Here is a 21,145-nt window from a genome sequence, read left to right as displayed (position 1 = left end):
GTCTAATGGTCTTGCGGTCTATAATATATCGGTATATTTAATTAACCCTGTCGCGTTCTCATATGTGACGTTTCAGGTATATACCTCATCGATACCCAACTATACACATACATATTATATACATAACCACTTCTAACCACACTGTGTTATTATAATAACATAATGTAGGCACTGCAACTGCTGCAGTAGGTACCTACCTCGTATACAGTGTCGGGTACCGGAGAATGAACGATCGTGGAGGTAATTATTATTATTATTCTTATTATCGTTTGCGTCGTCGTGGAGATAAAAAAAAGGAATAATATTATATGTAAAAACAACAACACACGACTGCGGACCAAAGGCGGCGTCGTCGTCATCGTCGTCGATGATGGGAAATACCGTCACGTCGAGCGTGGAACAAGCATTTATCTATCGACTTCGGCGATATCTTCCGCGGCGGCTGCGGTGGCGGCGCCAAACGGGCGACACGATGGCGACATTGTAATCGGAAGGCAGCCGTCACGGAACACACATAACCGGTTTCTAAGCCCGCTAAATGGAAACTCGAGAATATAATATATGTGTATGTGTGTGTATGTGTGTGTGTGTGTGTGTTTTATAATATATTATTCTCTTTTTATTATACACGATATTATACACGTTTATTTGTTCACAATAGTCTTGAAATTTTAATAAACCCTTAAATACGGTCACCGATTTTGTCCATTCGAAGTTTAATCCGTTCAAAAATAGAAAGCTTATAACACTCGCTTATACCCGTTACATGTAAAAACGTATTGTAAAACGACCATTTTGGGTGTATTTACGCGCCCAGCTCTGATCGCCGCATCGAAATAATCGAATACGTAATTTACGTCGTCGTCGAGGGACGATGGTTGAATTAATTACATCATGCGTGCAAAAATACGACGACTAATGCCATGTTAAATATTAACGATTAAAATAAACAAACACTGGAAGGTTTTTTTCTGTTGTAATGTTATATAGTACCTACCTTAGATTTATTTTCACATCGTTATCTCCGGATAATAATAATTGGTAATATATATTATGATGATAACAATATATTATATTATAATTGTGATTGGAAAACATTCATCGTTAAAAAATGGAACATCGAAAAAGTTATAGAAAATGTAATTTACTTCAAAATATATAATATGTGAAAATAAATGTCGACATTTCTAAAGTTCAGCGAAATATTTACGGAAATGTGGAAAATTTAGCTCAAAATTAAATTCGGCTTGGGTTAACCTAAACCGATTGATTCAAATCTTTTTTATATACACATACGCATTCATACCGGTGGGGAAGGGGGCCCCGTGAAAGCAGAAATATTATGATATGTTTTTTTTCAACATATATAATATAGTTAAGGTATACACCCTATACACATTATTGCAGCAGCACCTAATAGGATCATATATTAAACGCCGAAAACGCGACAGAACCATCATGCGCGCGGTCACGAAATATAATATATATATTCGTAAAAAAAATCGTATACGTACTTTGTCTTGTTGTATTTGCTGTTTGAGTGCGATGGCTCGTTTCTTGTCCTTGCACCGTTTGTTTTGGAACCACACGCGTATGACCCGCGGGCTGAGTCCGGTCATCTCGACCAGTTGCTCCTTCATGAGGGCGTCCGGCCGCGGGTTGGCCGAGTAGCACGTCCGCAACGTGTGCAGCTGCTTCTCGTTGAGCACCGTCCGGACGCGGGTCGGTTTGCCGTCCGACGAGCCTTTGCCCGCCGACCCAAGCCGGCTGTTTCCGGGACCGTCCGATCCGGTCCGGCCCGAACACTTGTTCGAGCCCGATTCTGACGAGTCTGAAACCGATATAAACGCGTCCGTTTCAATAGTTTATATTATATTATCGAGTATACAAAAACTATAATAATATAATATAATGATGATGGTGACGGATATGAAGTCTATTATATATACGTATATTATTATTCGAGCGATTAAAAGGCGCCTCATATATTCTGATGCGTTATTGCAGTATTCAGATTAGGCTATAGCGCAGCGGTACTTGAAACATTTTCTCTCTACTTGACCTCTGACACGCGCTGGTTGTTTGGTCAAAATCAAACACTATATCGAATTATAATGCTGTGCCTAATAACTATTGGAATATAATATAGTAGGTATATAATGGTGCAGATAGCAATGCTGCGTTAATGGATGATTTTTTTATTTTTTTTTTTTTTGCAGCCGGCCTTATATATATCATTATTCATTATGTATAAACACGACGACGGGCGCCGAGATTTCGGTTAGCGGGATTTTCGGGAGTGAATAAAAATCCTGCAGGGTGCCGCCGAAGAGTAAACACAGCTCGGGGTAGACCACACAAGTGGTCCAGTTCCCATGCCCCCTTGCGCTTTCAGTGCATATATAATATACATATACATATATATGTGTGTGTGTGTGTGTGTCCTGCCTGCCTGCTCCTTATGTATATGATAACCCTATCCGTTCCCCGTCGTTGTCGTCGTCGTCGTCGTCGTCGCTATCGTATTGTAGAGCCCATTCGGGACTCCGGTGGTGGAAAAAAAAATCGCCCACGACAGCTGCGAAAATAATATTCGTTTTGGATTTCCATCGCTGCTGCAGCGTCGTCGTGTGTACACCACTTTACAGCAGTCGTACACTCACTATATGTATATTCTAAACACATATAGGTATATATCGTTTACAGTGTACGTCATATTATTAAGTCGCAACACGCGTACAAATGCGCAAACCGTTGACGAAGAAGGGAACATAACGGTGCGTGCGTGCGTATAATATTATGCGGCGTTTGCATCATATACGCAAATAAAAGAAAAAAAAAACTATTTGTTCGATGAAATTTGAATAGAAGGGTTTTGATTTTAATATTATATTTATTGCACTGCGAAATTCAATTGTAATCCGAAACGGTCATTGCACCGAACACACTTGATGTGTTATTATATATGTGTTTCTCATAATTAGGACAATCGAGTTATATATAACGTCATAATATTATATTAATAAGTGTTAAAATTGACGTAACATGCACAAAATAATTACTTATTAGTTGAAAAAATTACGGATGATATTACAAAAACGTAAATATTCAATGTAGGTATTCGATTTAATGTATTTTACCACATAGCTATAGGTACTAAAAAAGTAAAAAACATATTTTAAAGTAACAAAAACAATTTTTTATACCTAACTGTTTATTAGTGACATATTGACATATTTTATTACTGTTAATATTTTAGACGAACAAATTAAACGTGATATTATAGAAATAAAAAAGATACCTATTTATAATATTATAAACATTCTATATTTATATATTTTATATATTACTATAAAATTGTAAAAATTCGGAAAAATATGCATTGAAAAATATTTAGGCGTACCTGCAGCTTAAATTCGTTGGATCGTGATAATAATCCTGATATTTATATACCTAAATATATAATAATATTACATAAACAATATACCTATATATATTTTTTTTTGGTTCTATCTTCAACATATTCAGTATCTCCCATGTATTTTTCAAGTAAATCTTATTAAGTACAGAAAAGAGTTTTTAAAAGCTTCTCTTATGCTTGTTTATCTTTGTTCACACACTTTCTTATAAAATATCGAAAATAAAAAAAATCCAAAGGATTAGCCTGTTGGGAGAAAAATGTGTAGGTATAAACGCGTGCGAATATGTGTTTATATGAATATATTTATAAAGGTTTGCTTTAAACACGTATATATATATACGCACTCACTACACACCTGTCGCAAAAGAGTAGGTATTATTCTTTAAGAGACTGCGTTCTGTGAAAACTTTTGTTTTTTAATCCTTCAAATGTAGGGTAGATACGTGGCTCAATGTTTTCTATATTATTGTTTTTCCGTTTTTTGGCACGTCGAGTAAAATACATATTTTACATACAAAATTCCCACATCCGCTGTTGTATCTTAATATTTTATGGCTTATATTTATATACCTATTTGGAGACGCAACGACACGACGGCAACGCTGCACCGTCTAGACGATCTCCGGGGACTTAAATTTTTTTCCCCGCATTTTAGAACTTTGTCTATAAAAATAAAAGAAAAGAAAAAACCATGTAAGTACATATTATATTTATATATCTGCGGACGATTTTCCCGCGTTTTCTTACGCACTACTCGACGTAATATACCTATAAGGCCATACGACTATATAATATATTGTTATTATACTTTACGTCACATAGGTACGACCTTTCAATATTTGATGTGGCGACTGGCAAACATAATATTTGTTCGGAGCGGTAAGATAAAAACGGTGCGGGCCCACCGCTACCTGAAGCACTGCGGGCAGGTGTGTTTGTGGCGTAAATCAAATAATAATGTGTACCTGCATAATAATGTATAAGACGTACACACACTACTGACGAAAAACCGATTGTCTCGATGATGCACGAGTGTGCGCGTGCACTATAGCGCGACCTCGATATTAACGTAAACCGCTTATTGTACATACAACTAATAATATGCATTATTGAGTGTATGCGCTTTCGAAATGTATTGGATATTATTCAAATCTATGTACACACGGCCCGTCTTCGTCGGATTCAATTTCACGGCCGCGCGATGGGACTCAAGCAGTCAGACGAATCAATGAAAAAAAAAAATAACAAATACCTAAAAAATACATTATTATAAATTTTCAATCCAACGCGGTTTTTTTTTATCACTATATAGTATGAAAAATTTGTAATTGTATTGTTATATTATAATACACACTGTTACGATGACGTAGTTGCGCATCACTCTCACTTGCGGTGTCTCCGAAAAAAAAATTTCGATTAGAATTTCGTACCGTATATTTACGCGCAAATCGTCGTGCGCCTGCTGCAGGAGTCGATGACCGAACCCGATATTATATTATTATTTTAATACTGTGTATATGATACTTATATAGAGTACAATCGAACTAATCCAATAAAGCGATGACGAGGAAGATATAATACGATATTAGCCAGCGCCGGTATAATATAGCACGTGGTGCGGCGGCGGGGATGATTGAAACGTCAACCGACCGCGCCCTGTAAGTATATACACCGTAGTCGTATGAATATTACATGTATTGTCGTCGGGGAAAACTGAAAATTATCGCGTTTTAACCACATTATGAGCCACGCGCGCGCTACACGGTGCGTCGGAGACGTTAATTTTTTGTATCGCGTCCCCGGAGACGGCGCGGCGTCGGTGGAGGTTCCTCGCTATGCGCGGGAGTGAAAAAAATTCTTCCCAGGGGACTCGGCCGAGTAATATTATTATTATTATTATTATTATTATTATTATTATTATTATTATTATTATTATTATACGTTTACTATCTATATAATTCTATATACGGTTGCGGTGAGTTTTTCAATTTCTTCCGTGATGTGAGTCCTGTAGCAAGTGCGGTTTTCAAGCGTGTGATGACGTGGTGGGGGTGGGGAGTGGGAACCGAGAAATATAACGGAGGAAGAGAAAAAAAAAGGCAAATTGAGGGTTGTATCGAGTGTGCGCGGTGTGCCGGGTCCGGAACCGTTTGTGTTCGAAAACCGACGTTCCGGGACGGTTGGCATCGGTGGCGGACACGTGACGGTTTTATTATTGTTATTATTATTATTGCCTCTTGCGTGCTGTGTTCACCCTCTCTACCGCACATCGTTTGCTTCTATATTATACGCCACTATTACATATAGTACGGTGCTACGTGCATATAATAATGATGACATAGTATATTTAAATGAAAACGACGAAAATGTTTCGGTCTTCAATATTACTATATACCAAGAAATAGAAGTAGGAAAAATCGTAAAAACAAACTTTGCAAAAAAAAAATCAAAATAATTAACATCGGATTCATCGGATTCGTTTATTACAATATACAGATAAAGTTTGGGAATGATGAAATCAAGCGCGCCGCCGTGTACTTTTATATAATATACCATATACCTGCTTCGAAAAAAAAAACAACAATTAAATCGTGGTGAGGGGGTAAAAAAAGGGGGGGGTGGAGCGAAAAAAGTTTCAGAATGTAGTTGTGCAAAATCAATAGTGGCACGGGCGCCGCCGTGTTCGTTCCCCCCTCTTTCGTATTTAGTTTCTCTCGTAAACAACCCGGTAATTAACATTATTCTAATAGCTTCGCCGCCCTTAATGGGCCGGACTTTAATGAGCACACCAGCAAAAGGGGCCTAATATTCTTTGTCGTTTACTCTGATGCTCGCCTCTCGGCTTTGAATATATATATATATATAGGTACTGCAGTGGTATATTATTATCATTTTTATTATTATGTATTACGTAGGTATAATGTATATATTATATTTACAACGTTTCGTGTACTTAAAGTCACCCACCTCTGAGCTTACAAGAAAAATAATAAACCGGCAAGATTTATTATGATGGCCACAAGAATAGTTTGAACTATGTCATAATAAACTTGCACAACCAAAATACTTAAAATAATGCTGTTGAGTGTATAAGAATAATCAAAATACAATTTTATTTTACCTAGGTACTATATTTTAAGGTTTGAATTTTTTTTTCGAAAATGTTTATCTATATTTAATGAAGATTATCGAATTTACAATAAATAATAATATTCATACGAGTACATTTTCATACGTAAATAAATTATACGTCTTGTAATATTATGTTAACGTCGTATTTAACTTTTTTTTTTTAAATTTTTTATTTAACTATTCGCTGTTGATTTTTTTTACAGAAAACGTGTACATAGTACACAAATATATTATAAGCAGATTATAATATCAAATTGCATTACGTGTCATAAACGATTAAAATAAACATTCAAGCGCACTCGAATCTAACCCAGATTCATTATTTTTGCTTATTTACATGATACACGAACATGTAATATTATACAGGATGAAGGATTGTCATTCGTCTCGTCATAGGTACAGAGAAAACTCACATAAACGGAAAACACCTCGGAACACACTCTATATCATGCTTCTTTATATTATCACAATATTGTTGTCGAAGGTTCCCGTTTACACTACACGGTCGCTTGTATCAGATAAACAGTATTTATTCGTGTAAATTATATCATTATGTTCTGGGAAATTGTAATGTAATGGTTATGATAAATCTACGCACTCCATCGCATAAAATATGTTCGATGACATTGCCGCAACAGTGTTGCGTGAATAATATCGTAAATATAATATGAATACAATAGTATATATTATATTATAGTATAGAAATCATCGGTTGTGAAATATTAAAATAATTGGTCTTAAGATGTCCAGAAACGTACAAATATATTTATAATTCTTGGTCTATGGGCATATTATTTATGTAATATACATAATATATCAAATGCAGTTTTATTATTATTGTGTAGAATTTAAAGTGTCGACGATGAAAGCGATTTAACGACGCGACGATGTAATGAATTAATATTTGAAATGAACACTATTTTATTTAATTTGTTGTGTTTCAATACAACAATATTCGTAAACGAATTAAATAAATGATTCAGATAATTCAAATATTACTGCCATCATAATATGAATATTGAAATGTTGGTCCATCAAATTGATAAATTGATCGATTATCGACGCGATTAATGCTGCATCATAACACTGCAGCAGTAGCAATAGTATGAACGTTAATATTATAATATTATGATAATATACGGACGCCGCACCGAGCGCGTCGTTCCGAAAATGATATCAACATTTTTTTCGCATTTCGATCGTTTATCTTTGCACCCCGTGGCGCGTCCGAGTCACAACCCGAAAACGATTATTATTATTATATAAGCTCGAAAAACACTGCGTACACACCCGCCGTGGATATTCTATTCTATTACTACTGTTGCACCGAGGCGACGTTATAACTCGATTTACCAAACTATATCCATACATATAAATATATGTATATAATTTCATTACATCGAAACCTATATTATATATATGCTATCGAGTCGTGTGTGTGTATGTGTGTGTGAGTTTGTGTGCTCGTGCGTGCGTGTGAGCGTAGAAAAGCGAAGTTAACGGCCATAAACGCATCGTGGTGGATATTGTCCGGGACACGGAGTTGAATAGGGTTTGTTTGGCGTAAATAGGGTTCGTTTAGCGCGGGCCCACGCGCGTGTTGGCCGCCACAGGACCGGAGAAACATACGGGGAGGATCAAGGGGATGAGGTCGAGGGGCGTGAGGGGGGTTGTTGGCGTGGCGGTAGATACAAAAACGACTTCTGTCCGCCACCCCTTAAGAACCATCCGAAAACGCTTTTAACGTGATTAAACTTACCTCCCCCGGCAAGCAGCTCGACGTATTTCTCCGCCCCTCCCCCGCTTCCTGCAGAGGGCATATATGTATATACACTACAGTGTTTGTGTTTTTTTTTTTTTTTTGTCAAGTTCCCGTTGACGCGTAATCGATAGTGCTGTACATGTATACTACTTGAACGTGCGCTTATACAAAAAAAAATACATACGAATATACTGTTAATATATCGCAATAATATTACTATATATGCAACGACGACTGATTTTTCATATTAACCATCGTATGTTACCTATAAATATCAGTTTTGAGACATTGCGCTGAAATGAGAACTATACGGTTATAACCCCTCTCCCACTCTGCAATCTATACCTAAACATGAAAGTTTGGATAGTATATTATATTTATGATGGTAGAAGGGCAAAACGTCGAAACCTTTTCAGTTGACGGATAACGAATGTGGTTATAAATTATAATTATTAAAAGTGATAACGAGATATATTGCTATAATATTATGTTATCATAAATCATAACACCCATAATAGTCTTACTATATTTTGTCAAGGAAAAATTATTATTTTTGTTATTTTAGCACATACAATTGAAATGAACTTAATAATAATGAAACATAATATTATCATTTCATGTCCCCTCCTACTATACAGATAGACGGTACATATAAGATAACGTACAGTTACAATGAAAACAATACGTCAAGTAGGTTTCTTGTGTACATCTATATAGGTATGTATACTCAATCATGTTGTTGAATTAGCCATTAGGTATACCGCACGAGTATATATAATAATATAATAATTTTATAGTTATGTATGTAGTAGTATTTAGCCAATATACTTGAACATATTTTGTCAGAGCGAACACTATATTGTCTACGTATATAGTAACTGACGTGCACTCGATAAAATCATAACTCTTCAAAATTACTAAAATATTGTATTGTAGGTACAATAATGTTCACGGATCATTATAATATTATCTTTTTAAAACTTTAAAGGCGCACGGATGCCTCTGCACAAATACCTTTTCTGTCTAGCCACTTCAGCAGCAGTGCAGGATAATAATATACGAATTACGAACAGTATATTATTCGCTAGAATTCGTCAACACATATATGTCTAATTGTCTAAATGAAATACAGTACAATATATTATATTGTACATATACGCTGTACATAATATACACTTATTTCGAATAAACACGATAAAAAAAGAGTATGGCGCGTTTTCGGGTAAGCTGCAGCAGGTTGCGCGGTTCTGACGGTCGCGGAGTGAGAAGAAAGATATTTCGATAGGCGCACTATATACGCACGATGTATAAAAAAAATGTTGTTTGTCGTATAAAAATATACGTAGACCTATGCGGAATGAGCTGTAAGGAACGAGGTGGATATGTGTGTGTGTTTATTGCTTCAACGGCACATGAAACGGTATAAAATTATACACAATATATATATATATATATACACACACATTCATACATATAATAACATAAAAGCGTTGCTGTGATTGGGGTGGACGATGTCCTGCAGTGACGCACGTATATACGGTAGTGTTTCCATTAGGCTAATGACTCGTTATAACATATACATACATACATATATATTATATATACACTGTCCCCGCGATCAACACACACACGCCACCGCTCGACAGTGTATTCCGCACCCTTTACTGCACTTTCACCGAAGTATATATACCTACCTTACATGTTTTTGCCACGTAGTTTACCGGCGGTACATCCATATATGTATGTACCTATATATATATATATAAGTCTTAGCTGAGCAGCAAAAAAATACGTACACGTATATATATTATGGCACAATAATAATGTATAAAACCCATCGGCGGTGTTTAATGAAGACGTAACTATATCTATAAGACCCCGCGGTGTTGAGTATCACGCACACCCGCTAACGGCGTCGTGATGTAAATCGAAAATCCATCGCACACGTATACCGGGTGATTCCTTTATCATTGAACACTCATTATTTCAAAAATTACTAATGTTTTTGAAAATATTTTTTCCCATAGTTTCAAGTTGTTCAATAACCAACGTTTTTATTAAAAAAATGTATTTTAAAATATTTTTTATCCTTATCATTTTTTAAGTTTGAATGCCAACATAGAGTTTTAATTTCATATTCCAAAGCAGAATATTTTTCCAAGTATTTTGATTCATAAAAATCGAATTTAGGACGAGTAGTTTATGAGTTATAAGTATTTAAACTTTAAAGTTTTTGATTGGCAGAGTGGAGTGGTACGGGGTGTCGGGGTTACCACGCAAAATGTTTGTCCACTATACTCCACTTGTCAAAACTTTAAATACATATAACTCATAAACTACTCGTCCTAAATTCGATTTTTATGAATCAAAAAACTTAGAAAAATATTCTGCTTTGGAATATCAAATTAAAACTCTATATTGTCATTCAAAAAAAGTAAAAACTTAAAAAATTATAAGAGTAAAAAATATTTAAAAATATAATTTTTTAATAAAAACGTTGGTTTTTGAACAACTTGAAACTATGTAAAATAATATTTTCAAAAACATTAGTAATTTTTGAAATAATGAGTGTTCAATGATAATAAAAGAATCACCCGGTATTGCAGTGTAACGCGGTTTTAATGTGTTATTTATTTATAACAATTTTACGGGACAAGCCCTTTAATATTATATTTTTATATTGTTTCGAAATGACACTATACGGACATCAAAGTCAAGATGTCAATCTGTATAGACTCTCGTGTATCCGATATACCGTTGCAGACATTAAATGCGGGTGCCTATAACTATATATTGTACACAGCTGGTGTCCTATATACGTTTTTTTTTTCGCAAAAAACCAAACTATTTATTTTCCTGCCGCTGCACCGCCGAAATGTTTGACGATTTCGAGCCCGTGAAAAACTTCTCATCGGCAATATTTTTACGACGTACACAATCGTGGCGCTGCAAGAGATAACAAAGTGCTGGCGGTATGAACGCGAGTACTTACCGGAATTCGACCCTTCGTTGTGGTGCAACGAGTTGGTGCTGCTGGTGTTGTGGTCGGCCAGCGCGGTGTTGTTGTTGTTATTCTCGTTGCTCTGCTGCAGCTGAGCGGCTATTTTACTCTTGGCGCCACCGCCGCCGCCGCCGCCACCCCCGCCTCCGCCGCCGCCTCCACCGCCACCACCGCCGTTCACGCCCGGATGATGGTCGTGGTCGTGTTTGCACAGCAGCGTGTCGTCACGCAACGCGAACTCGTCGCCGGGTATAAGCTGCCTGCTGCACGCGTTGCACCTGAAGCACTCCATGTGATAAACTTTAGTCTTGGCCCTCATCACGAGTTCGGTTCGGTCGAAGCTCAGGTTGCACTTATCACATTTGGTGCCAAATAATCTGTAACAATAATAAAAGCGTTATTGCAGCGACGACGACGAAAGTGAGACGAAAAAATTCAAATTTATACCGAAATAGGTAATGATTTTAAATCACCTCGGGCGTGAACGCACGCGAAGAAATATAAAATATTCGACCGTCTGCAAGTCGCATGACATTGTTTCGACAAGGTTCGCACTCGCCAAAACTTTTCCCGCGCTGCACCAGATTAATACGATAGCCATGCGATCCGATCGTGATTGACGAATTTGAAATTAACTCGGTTAAAAAGAACAAACCGGCATTTTGAAACTATTATCGTCGTCAAACTTTATTATAACTATGTATGGCAAAATTTTCAAAAGAGTTTCGTGACTTGTTATTTATTTGAGTCTATATAGTAAAACATGACGGATGCATCGAAATATGAACTTTTGAGAAATGAGAAATAACCATCGTTGTAATTATAATTAAATCGTAACATAACACGAGTAGGCCTATATACCTATATCATATTATAATCGAGTTTATTATTAAACAAAATAGCTGGCGATATTTGCGGTGATTATTAACTGCAGAGTTGTGTACACTATATTGTTATATCATATTATCTACACTGCAAAGTACATTAATATTGTATATTATAAATATTCATTAGAATAGTTGTGCTATACCTACACTAACCTCTAGATGTATGTATTAATTGAAATTTACATTCGACACCAAGTCGTACACCCGCAGAAATATAAATCACATACAGAGTACAGAATTGAATGGTGCACATTAATGGTATATACCTTGCAGCAACCGTAGACGCATATAGGAGGGGGTTTAGAAATATCCATAGCCCCCCCCCCCCACAAACTTTTCCTAAATGTCGTTTTAATAGCTTGTTAAAAATTATTAAAGTTAAGGCCTTAGCCCCCTCACTCAAATATCAAACGCTATTTTCACCTATATGTATATGCCTGCAATATTGTAGCAATAAAATTAATATTAGATAATCCGCCTCTATTGTTTGATATTGCTGTCTGGCTGCAAGAGTTATTATGATAATTTATACCTATATCATAGTTGATATAAAACCGTTTGAAAACTAAATTCGGCCTAAACACATAACGCACGTATATATTGTAGGCAGATACGCGTGAGTGTTCCAAAAAGATTTATTATAATAATGTTTTGCACGACTTGCCAGTTGCCGTCGCCGTCGCTTCGTGCGGGAGAGATATTTTGGTTTAAAAAAAAAAATAGTTGACAGGTTTGATAAAAAATAAAATATTTAAAAAAGGTCTAACCACCGCTGTCGCTGCAGCGTGCTCGTCGTATTGTCAAGTGCATCGAGCGCGTACGCACGACAAGAAACACGCGGAAGCCGAGACATATCAGATCTCATTTCGGCCACCCAACGAGATGTACATAATATTTTTAAAATATTACATAAACAACATGTCAATCCACAATTAGCGTTTTCGAACCCGGCCGTGTAGTACAGTATATAATATACACATATGCATATTAATATTATATACAGAGGACAAAAAACTATAAACACTTTATACGTCGCGTACATATTTTAATAATAAGTACCGTTTCGGAAACCGAAAACACGTGTGCCACACTGCCGTCGCCGAAGTCGGGCTTAAGTAAAACCAACTCGATCCGGATCATCTATAAAGGTGTGCATTGTAATAATAATATTATACGAAGTACGTATATATGTATTTACCGAGATCGCGACTACCGTATATATTCATGGTCGACTTGGTAAACAAACAAGCCGCGCGGACGAGAGTGCGAAAAAAATAAATCGTTTTACACGATCCTATATAATATTATACACTTACTATATATAGCTACTTACTATATACATTATTACCACAGCGTCAGGATTAATGGCTTCTATATGTTATATACTCTATACAGTACAATATATATATGCATTCCGCCATAAACATATAGTCTGATAAAGTGTATAACGCAGAAGCGCAGTTCGGTTCTGTAGTTCGTTTAATGATATATTTAATATTGTACGTACACTGCATATTATTATTATACCTAAACGTATATACCTTACAAAGAACCAGACAAAATAAGTTTCGCGCATTTTTTTTATCCCCGTATAGTCGTTATCACTATGATAATACAAAATACAAGATACTATAATATCATATCTGCAGTCAAATATCATATCGTAATATACTTATTAGGCACAACAATTATTCGTGAGTGACCAAAAAAAGAGAAAAATTCGAAAACCACGTTGAAGTCACAACGGTTCACCTGCAGCAGTACCTATAAATATGTATAACAATACGAAACGGGTTATTCTATATGATATTATAGGAACCAAACGGTTGAACGCCGAATGATGCCAAGCGTCATAATTTATGAACGTGGCAAAAAATGTGTTGAGTTCAATAATTTTGCTGTCTAACGAATCTCATTTAAATTGAAAACGTACAGCAGGTGTGGAATAATTTGCATCCAGTCGACAGAAACGAACAAACTGTACGTCAGAAAATATTGTTACTTCGAGTTCCGTAGTAGGTAAAATATAGACGAAGCTTAATATAACGAATGTGTGTTTTTAATTTTTCCACAAATTCATTTTGCCAATAGATATAAAACAAGTTTATTTTACATATTATTAAATTAAAAAGAAACCACGCCTGTTATTACTTATTACTAATTATTTACAAGTTACAAAATGTATATAATAACCCATATTTACACAGAGTAACTATGTTTGCTTTATATTAAGTATTAATTATTGAAATCTTTGGTAATAGTTTATTATTTGTTTATTTACTCTGTAAATACGCAATTAATGGGAGCTATTGGCTATAGTAATTATCATTCTTGATTATTTCTGACGTAATAAATTATCTAATTTTCGGAAATTTTTATGAAAAAATTATTATGCAATATTATAATAATATCGATTATTGTTAAATTATCAACAGGATAAGGAACAATTATAATTTCAAAAACACCTAACCTAACCATTTTAGTGACACCATACTATAATATATAATGAGCTGATGCATCATACTTATTAGTACATTATATTATTATATTATACCTTGTACAAAATATAAAATAATATCGACAACTATAATACAAACTATATATAATATACTGAATGGTGTTGTAAAAAGCAATTTGTAAGTTAACATTTTGGTGAAATATAGAGAGTAAGTATTGTTATTATTTAAATATTTTTTATTAAATTTAACTTAAAGGTTTGAAAGATATAATATTAATATGCAAAAAGAATTCCTGCCTCCTCTTCATATGGGTAACCCCTCCACACTTCCCCACAAATCAGAACAGGTTGACACATATAATTATATATTTGCTGTAAGTGTATAATGAAAAAAGAATAGTTTATAACATATAAATTAAATATAAATACTGTCATCGTTTTTCATTGTGAGTTAGAATTATACCAATTATATGTTTAATGTTCCCAAATAGGTAATAACTTTTAACATGATAAAATACATAAAACAGCATAAAATTATAAATAAATGTTATTATATTAAGGGTTATATGTATAATATTCCATAAAACACATAACGGCACACGACCACGGAAATATTAAATTAAGAGAATTGATCTCTGTCCGAAATACACTTATATATACAGATATATACAGAATTCTTAATTGACTTAGAATTGGCCTCACAAAACTCACAAACGGAACCTTATTGCAAAGACAAATTCATACCTATGCCGAACACACAATGCAAACTACTCCGTCAAATATATCATCGTCCACTGCCCTGCAAACTTCAACGCAACTACGAAGGACTTCAACGTCCCTGACAACCTGTACGAAGCAATTGGTCCTTTTACAAACTACCAAAACATAATTTTATACCTTAAAAAAATCTACAATAACATGTATCGTTGTAAAAATGTAATACTTTGGTTAAAGCTAATAAAGTAATAACCTATGTAGTTGATGCTCATCCAATAATAAAATATGTGTATAATAGAAGTACAAAGTATATTTTTAGGAAATCATATATAGGTACATATAATTTTATAGCTTATGATTGTTTTTTCAAATGATAAAATATGTAAAGACTGCAATATTGGTATATAATAATTATTATATAATATTATTTCTTATATTATGATATCATTTATAATTAATATTTATTATAGCCAGATATAGGTTTGACAGAATGGCAAGTATATTAGCTACTACCTATACGCAATCCAGTGATCTGTACTCTGTACTTATTATAACAATAAATTTACAGTATCTTGCAGAGTGCTTAATAAATAATTCCGATTAGTACTTTATTTTGTTTTTATGTGATAAACGGTCGTTAACAATTAAAATGAAATTATTACATAACTTTATATAGAGTAGAAGTATGGTTTTTTTTTGTATTGTATGATGAAAAAAACAGTACATATATAAAATAATTAACATATTGACCAAGAGTGAAAAAAATGACCTGAACAACATTAAAAAATTCTACTGATATTTAGTTTATTTGAATTTTATGGTGTTTTAAATTGACCATGATAAGTTAATTATTAAATTCATAGATCACGACCTATATATTATTATATTATTCATTATAGTCGTGATTATACTGTTGAAAACATAAAAAACGATAAACATAAAATACTATTGTATACTGATGACGGGATACCTATACACAATATTTTATATTTAAACATGTATAGGTATCTTTATTATATTATACGTAGGTACATAATAATATAATAGTGAAACTTAACTGTGCAAAATGATGATCGATATTAATTTAGCAGATTATTTTAAATGATTTATCGATAAAAATATAAACTGCAGGACTATAGTGGAATATGTCTATATGACTATATGAGCCTGTTCAATTGTCGTATATTATATTATTATTATTATTATTACTATTATGTCGAGTGGCGACGTTACCCTATACACATCATACGTATAAAAAAACATGCACCGCATATATACACATAACTTTGGCGGCATTCGTATGACCCTTGCAGCAGGAAATAATAGAATGTGTGTGCCTATATTGACACAATGTCATCTGTCATGGAAGGCCCCAGAGCCGATTTATTTACTCAAAGGGAGAATTGGGTATGAGTACCGTGTAAACATCGGCAGACATTCGAAAACAAGAGGCGTGCAGATGCATTTGACGTCCGTCACAGAATGCACATAGTAATCATTAAAAAAAATATGACATATATGTATATAATGTTATATATTAAAAATATCGAATGACTATGCTCACAGAAATTAGCAAAAAAATATACGGGTTGGTTTCATGTATTATAACGGTTTCCGCATTTAGTTTGTCGTATAAAATAAACCATGTAGGTAGGTACTCGCTTTCTCGCTGCTTATTGTTAAGCCATATATAGGTAACAATAGTTCTGTACGTAATTGTGATGTTTAGAATATGGTTTATATAATCAATTATAATATATAATAGGTACGTTTCATTGTTTCGATATCTACACATACAAGTACGCATTAACTGCAAACACCAGATCCAAGGTTATCGTCCGCAGAAATTTAATAATTTCTGAAAACTTTGAGTCGGGCACATTCGTGAAAGGTGTGGTTATATCATTTATAATTTATATGTAGTACCTACAGATGTATACTATAGATTTATATCGACCTGGAAAAAAATGAAATAAAATACGGCGCTGTATACTAGTCGTGTATATCTTTATTTTAGTATACCTCAACTCACGGACAAATCGGCATTGGTGTAGCTATAACTTTGTAAACTAATCCGAACGAGCGCGAGGGTGGCGAGATGGGCATAACCGGTGTGTGCAGTAGATAGATACAATTAGCATAGCAGTTGGTATATTTACGAACGGAGTTCAAATTATTTAAAAAAACTTTGTTATCTCTAAAAACAATCGCTGAGATGTTCGTAAAAAATTTCCTAGTAGTTTTTGAGGCTACAAACTGCAAACAAAACTTTGCCTTTTGTTGTACCTTTGTACAAACAATAATTAATTAAACTATATTAGTGAGTGGACAGGAAATCCTCAAAGGCTTATAAATGGTGTGAAAATCCAAATATTTGAAATTATACCTATAGCATTTAATAATATGTATTTAGAGGTACTTTAAATTTCCAAAAATCGGAATTTTACTAATTTCAATTCATAGTTAAAGAAAATCATGATAGTAGAAACTATAGTAAGTGATGTGTAACTTGCAGGTAGATCTTTCTGGATATATTAATTATGGAATTAATTTACCTATTTCAACAGATAATAGTCGTTAAGATAAAAAAAAAAACAATACGTAGGTATATAGACGATGATTTACACAGCTTTACATATTATATTACATATAAAGTTTTTAGACATCGTTATGACTGATTGTTATTGACAAGTTATCGTATTAAATAAATATTATAAGCCCACCAAAAAATATTAAATTCTATACGGATTACGGACGTCGTCTTAAAACATAGTTTACTAGTTTCCAGTATGACGCGTGATGCACACATATTATAATAAAATATAAATTATTATTATGGTTGTATTTTTTCCGAACTAAATTATAAAAAAAATGTTTTGTTTTCATAGTATTCGAACCGCATACTAACGACGAATTTATGCGTTATAAACATAACATTCTGCCAAAAGAGGCAATAATATAGTGATGGTAGGTATACGAAAAACGTTAAAATTTATGTTTTCCAAAAGCAAATGTATAAAACCGCGATAAAAAATAATTCACAGCATTAGATGTAAAACTAATAGTCATAATCATAATTTAAAAAAAAAAAAAAATACAACAGTTGAAAATTTAACTGCGTGCGTAATGTGTTTTATACTCCGTAAAAATAGTATCGAAACATTCGAAACGCGTGTAATATATAAGTAGGTAATACATAGTAATAATCTCATAGGATAAAGACGATATAATATATTACGATGACGTAATTATATATATATTGTGATATAATGGGCTAATAACAAACGTTATACGAACAAGCAGCATGCTAAAATGTGTTTTAGGTGTATAATGTATAATAATGCATATTTCATCCGGGAATGGATCCAAGGAAAAGTCGAGGATCCATGTATACCCCACCTTCACTGACAAGATTTATATTTAAACGATTTTTCAGTTTAAGGTATATATACATCAAACATATAATAATAAATATTAATATACATTCATAGTATATAGTATATATACCTATGATACTAATAAACGTTGTAACGCATAACTATATGAATGTATATATTAACATTTATTATTATATGTTTGATGGATGTACTTATATACATATATATATATAAGTCACAAAATTGATGAGAATCACATACAATTTTAATGTAATCAGTGATTACTAATCACTAATGTCAACCAGATTTCCAAAGATACTGCAAACATGCAGTGTATATTAATAATATATAAAATATATTATATATTGTTCAACAGGATAATATTATGCCCACCCACCCACATATATATTTAAATGTATATATTATATATGTTGTGTTAGTTATTTCGTCGATATTTATAGGTAAGCATCGCAGTTAACACACTTATAATAATAATTTATATAATTTACATAAATATATAATAACATAAAATATAAGATGATATATTTTGAACACAGTTGTCAGCTGTTTTAGATTTTTAGCAAACTTGTGATGAACGAGTTAAATTATTGTATTAACTATATTTGAAAATTCTCGAAACATTGCATTATTGATGGCGCATACATCTGAAATTATAGTCCCTATAATATCTTTATGTAATGCAGCGATGTACGCTTTATTCTACAACACTAAGTTACAATAGTTATTATTTATGAATTAAAATATTATGTGTGCATCGTAAAAAATACGTATAATTTTACAACTATATGATTATAGTACACAAGGATTATTACCTGACATAATCTAATTTACAGTAGGTTTTCCCGTCCCTCACGAAACAGGTACAATGTTCATCCAAAAACTGATGGCACTCGGCGCACTTGAGGCAAGCCGCGTGCCACTCCAAGTCCGGAGCGACCTTCAGTATGTATTGGTCGTTGATCGCACCGCCGCAGCCCACGCACAGACTCAGCCGCCGCCGTTCTGAAAAATTTAAAAACAAGACACCTGATTTTAAATAAAATCTATACGCTGCTTATGTCAATTTGCGAAATATCTATATTGATATACAGTGTATAATAATAGGTATAATTCTGCAGCGATACACGAGCGCGTGTATTATATATATATAAATGTATCCGCCTCATTGCAGTGCAATTCAACATGAAACCGACTGCTCCTGCAGCAGTCGACGACCAACACGCATAAAATACATATTATTATGATATAATATAATCGCATATATACCTAACATTATACATGCATAGGAAGTACTGTATATATGCCACCTGCGATATTTCGAGTATTTTTTTTTTTACTGCTTTCGACATACAGGGTGTAACAGATAGAACTGACTTTTAGAATAACTTTTGTTCTAATTAATATTTTTAAATTTTTTTTTTTTTTGTTTATTATTAAGATCCCCTTGCGCTACACGTACAATATAAAAAAAATTTTCATTTTTTTAATAGTGCCTACAAATAAAAAAATTTAAATTTGATTAAATTTTTGTTGGAAAAATTCAAAATAGCCAATTTGTTAATTTAATTAAAAGAAATATTTTGATGGTAAAAATATTTATCTAAATCAATTAGTTTATTTTTTAGAATTTTTTAAAATATCAATATTTTTTTGCATAAATTACTTTGGAGCGTTATATAACTTCTTTCAAATATTATTTTCAATATTATTTCTGAAATGAGTATATTTCTTAAATTAGTTATTAATTATATAATTTTCACAATTTTTTTTGTACGTTTAATTAGCATAATTTTTTTTTTTTTAGTCAGTTCTATCAGATACACCCCGTATTCGTGATAATGCTAAAAAAACGTAAACACCATATAATAATAAGACCCGGTCGACTTTATGCAGGTACAATAGTATATATAATATATTATATATTGCGTACCTATATCATTTGTGTACTAACATAATCTCTATGTATATACATATACGTTCTTGGTAGTCATATATACATTATATAGGTGCACGTGTTAATCTGTTTTATAGGTTAGGAAAAAAAAATTACGTACATAAATATTTGCGATTTATTTAAGGTTTATATATTATATATCAATATGTGATACATCTACATCCAGCATGCGGGAAATGTTTATTTAAGTGATTATTTTAATAGAAATTTGAACGTGCCTTAAATTTTTCAAAACTGAATTTTGAAGAAAAAAATGAATTATTAATGATTTTCGAATTAATGAGTGAACACTGTTAAAAATAATCACCTTGCATTAACAAATGTTTAAATAAGGTATCCATATTTCTATCGAACCGGCCTAAACGATCGCGGAACATGACAGCTAGGAATGTATTCGTGATTCGTAAAGATAAAA

At 33.2% G+C, this 21,145-nt stretch overlaps 1 protein-coding gene across 3 annotated transcripts in view; it reads right to left on the bottom strand.

Moving 5' to 3' along the window:
- Positions 1-21,145, bottom strand: part of tup (LIM1_Isl and LIM2_Isl domain-containing protein tup) — a 54,965-nt gene that overhangs the window by 4,960 nt on the left and 28,860 nt on the right. For 2 of the 3 annotated variants that reach the window (XM_089218779.1, XM_089218781.1), the window contains exons 3-5: positions 19,589-19,802; positions 11,308-11,693; positions 1,515-1,831 (exon numbers count right to left, since the gene is read on the bottom strand). In XM_089218779.1, the coding sequence (XP_089074905.1) occupies positions 1,515-1,831; positions 11,308-11,693; positions 19,589-19,802 (917 nt within the window). The remainder of the gene's footprint in view (positions 1-1,514; positions 1,832-11,307; positions 11,694-19,588; positions 19,803-21,145) is intronic. The other variant, XM_089218780.1, reaches the window with a different exon arrangement.

Source organism: Diuraphis noxia, unplaced genomic scaffold (genome assembly GCF_037042655.1).
Source record: "Diuraphis noxia isolate RWA-SAM2 unplaced genomic scaffold, SU_Dnox_SAM2 contig0002, whole genome shotgun sequence".
Taxonomy (NCBI): domain Eukaryota; kingdom Metazoa; phylum Arthropoda; class Insecta; order Hemiptera; family Aphididae; genus Diuraphis; species Diuraphis noxia.
This window is presented reverse-complemented; position numbering and strand designations above follow the sequence as displayed.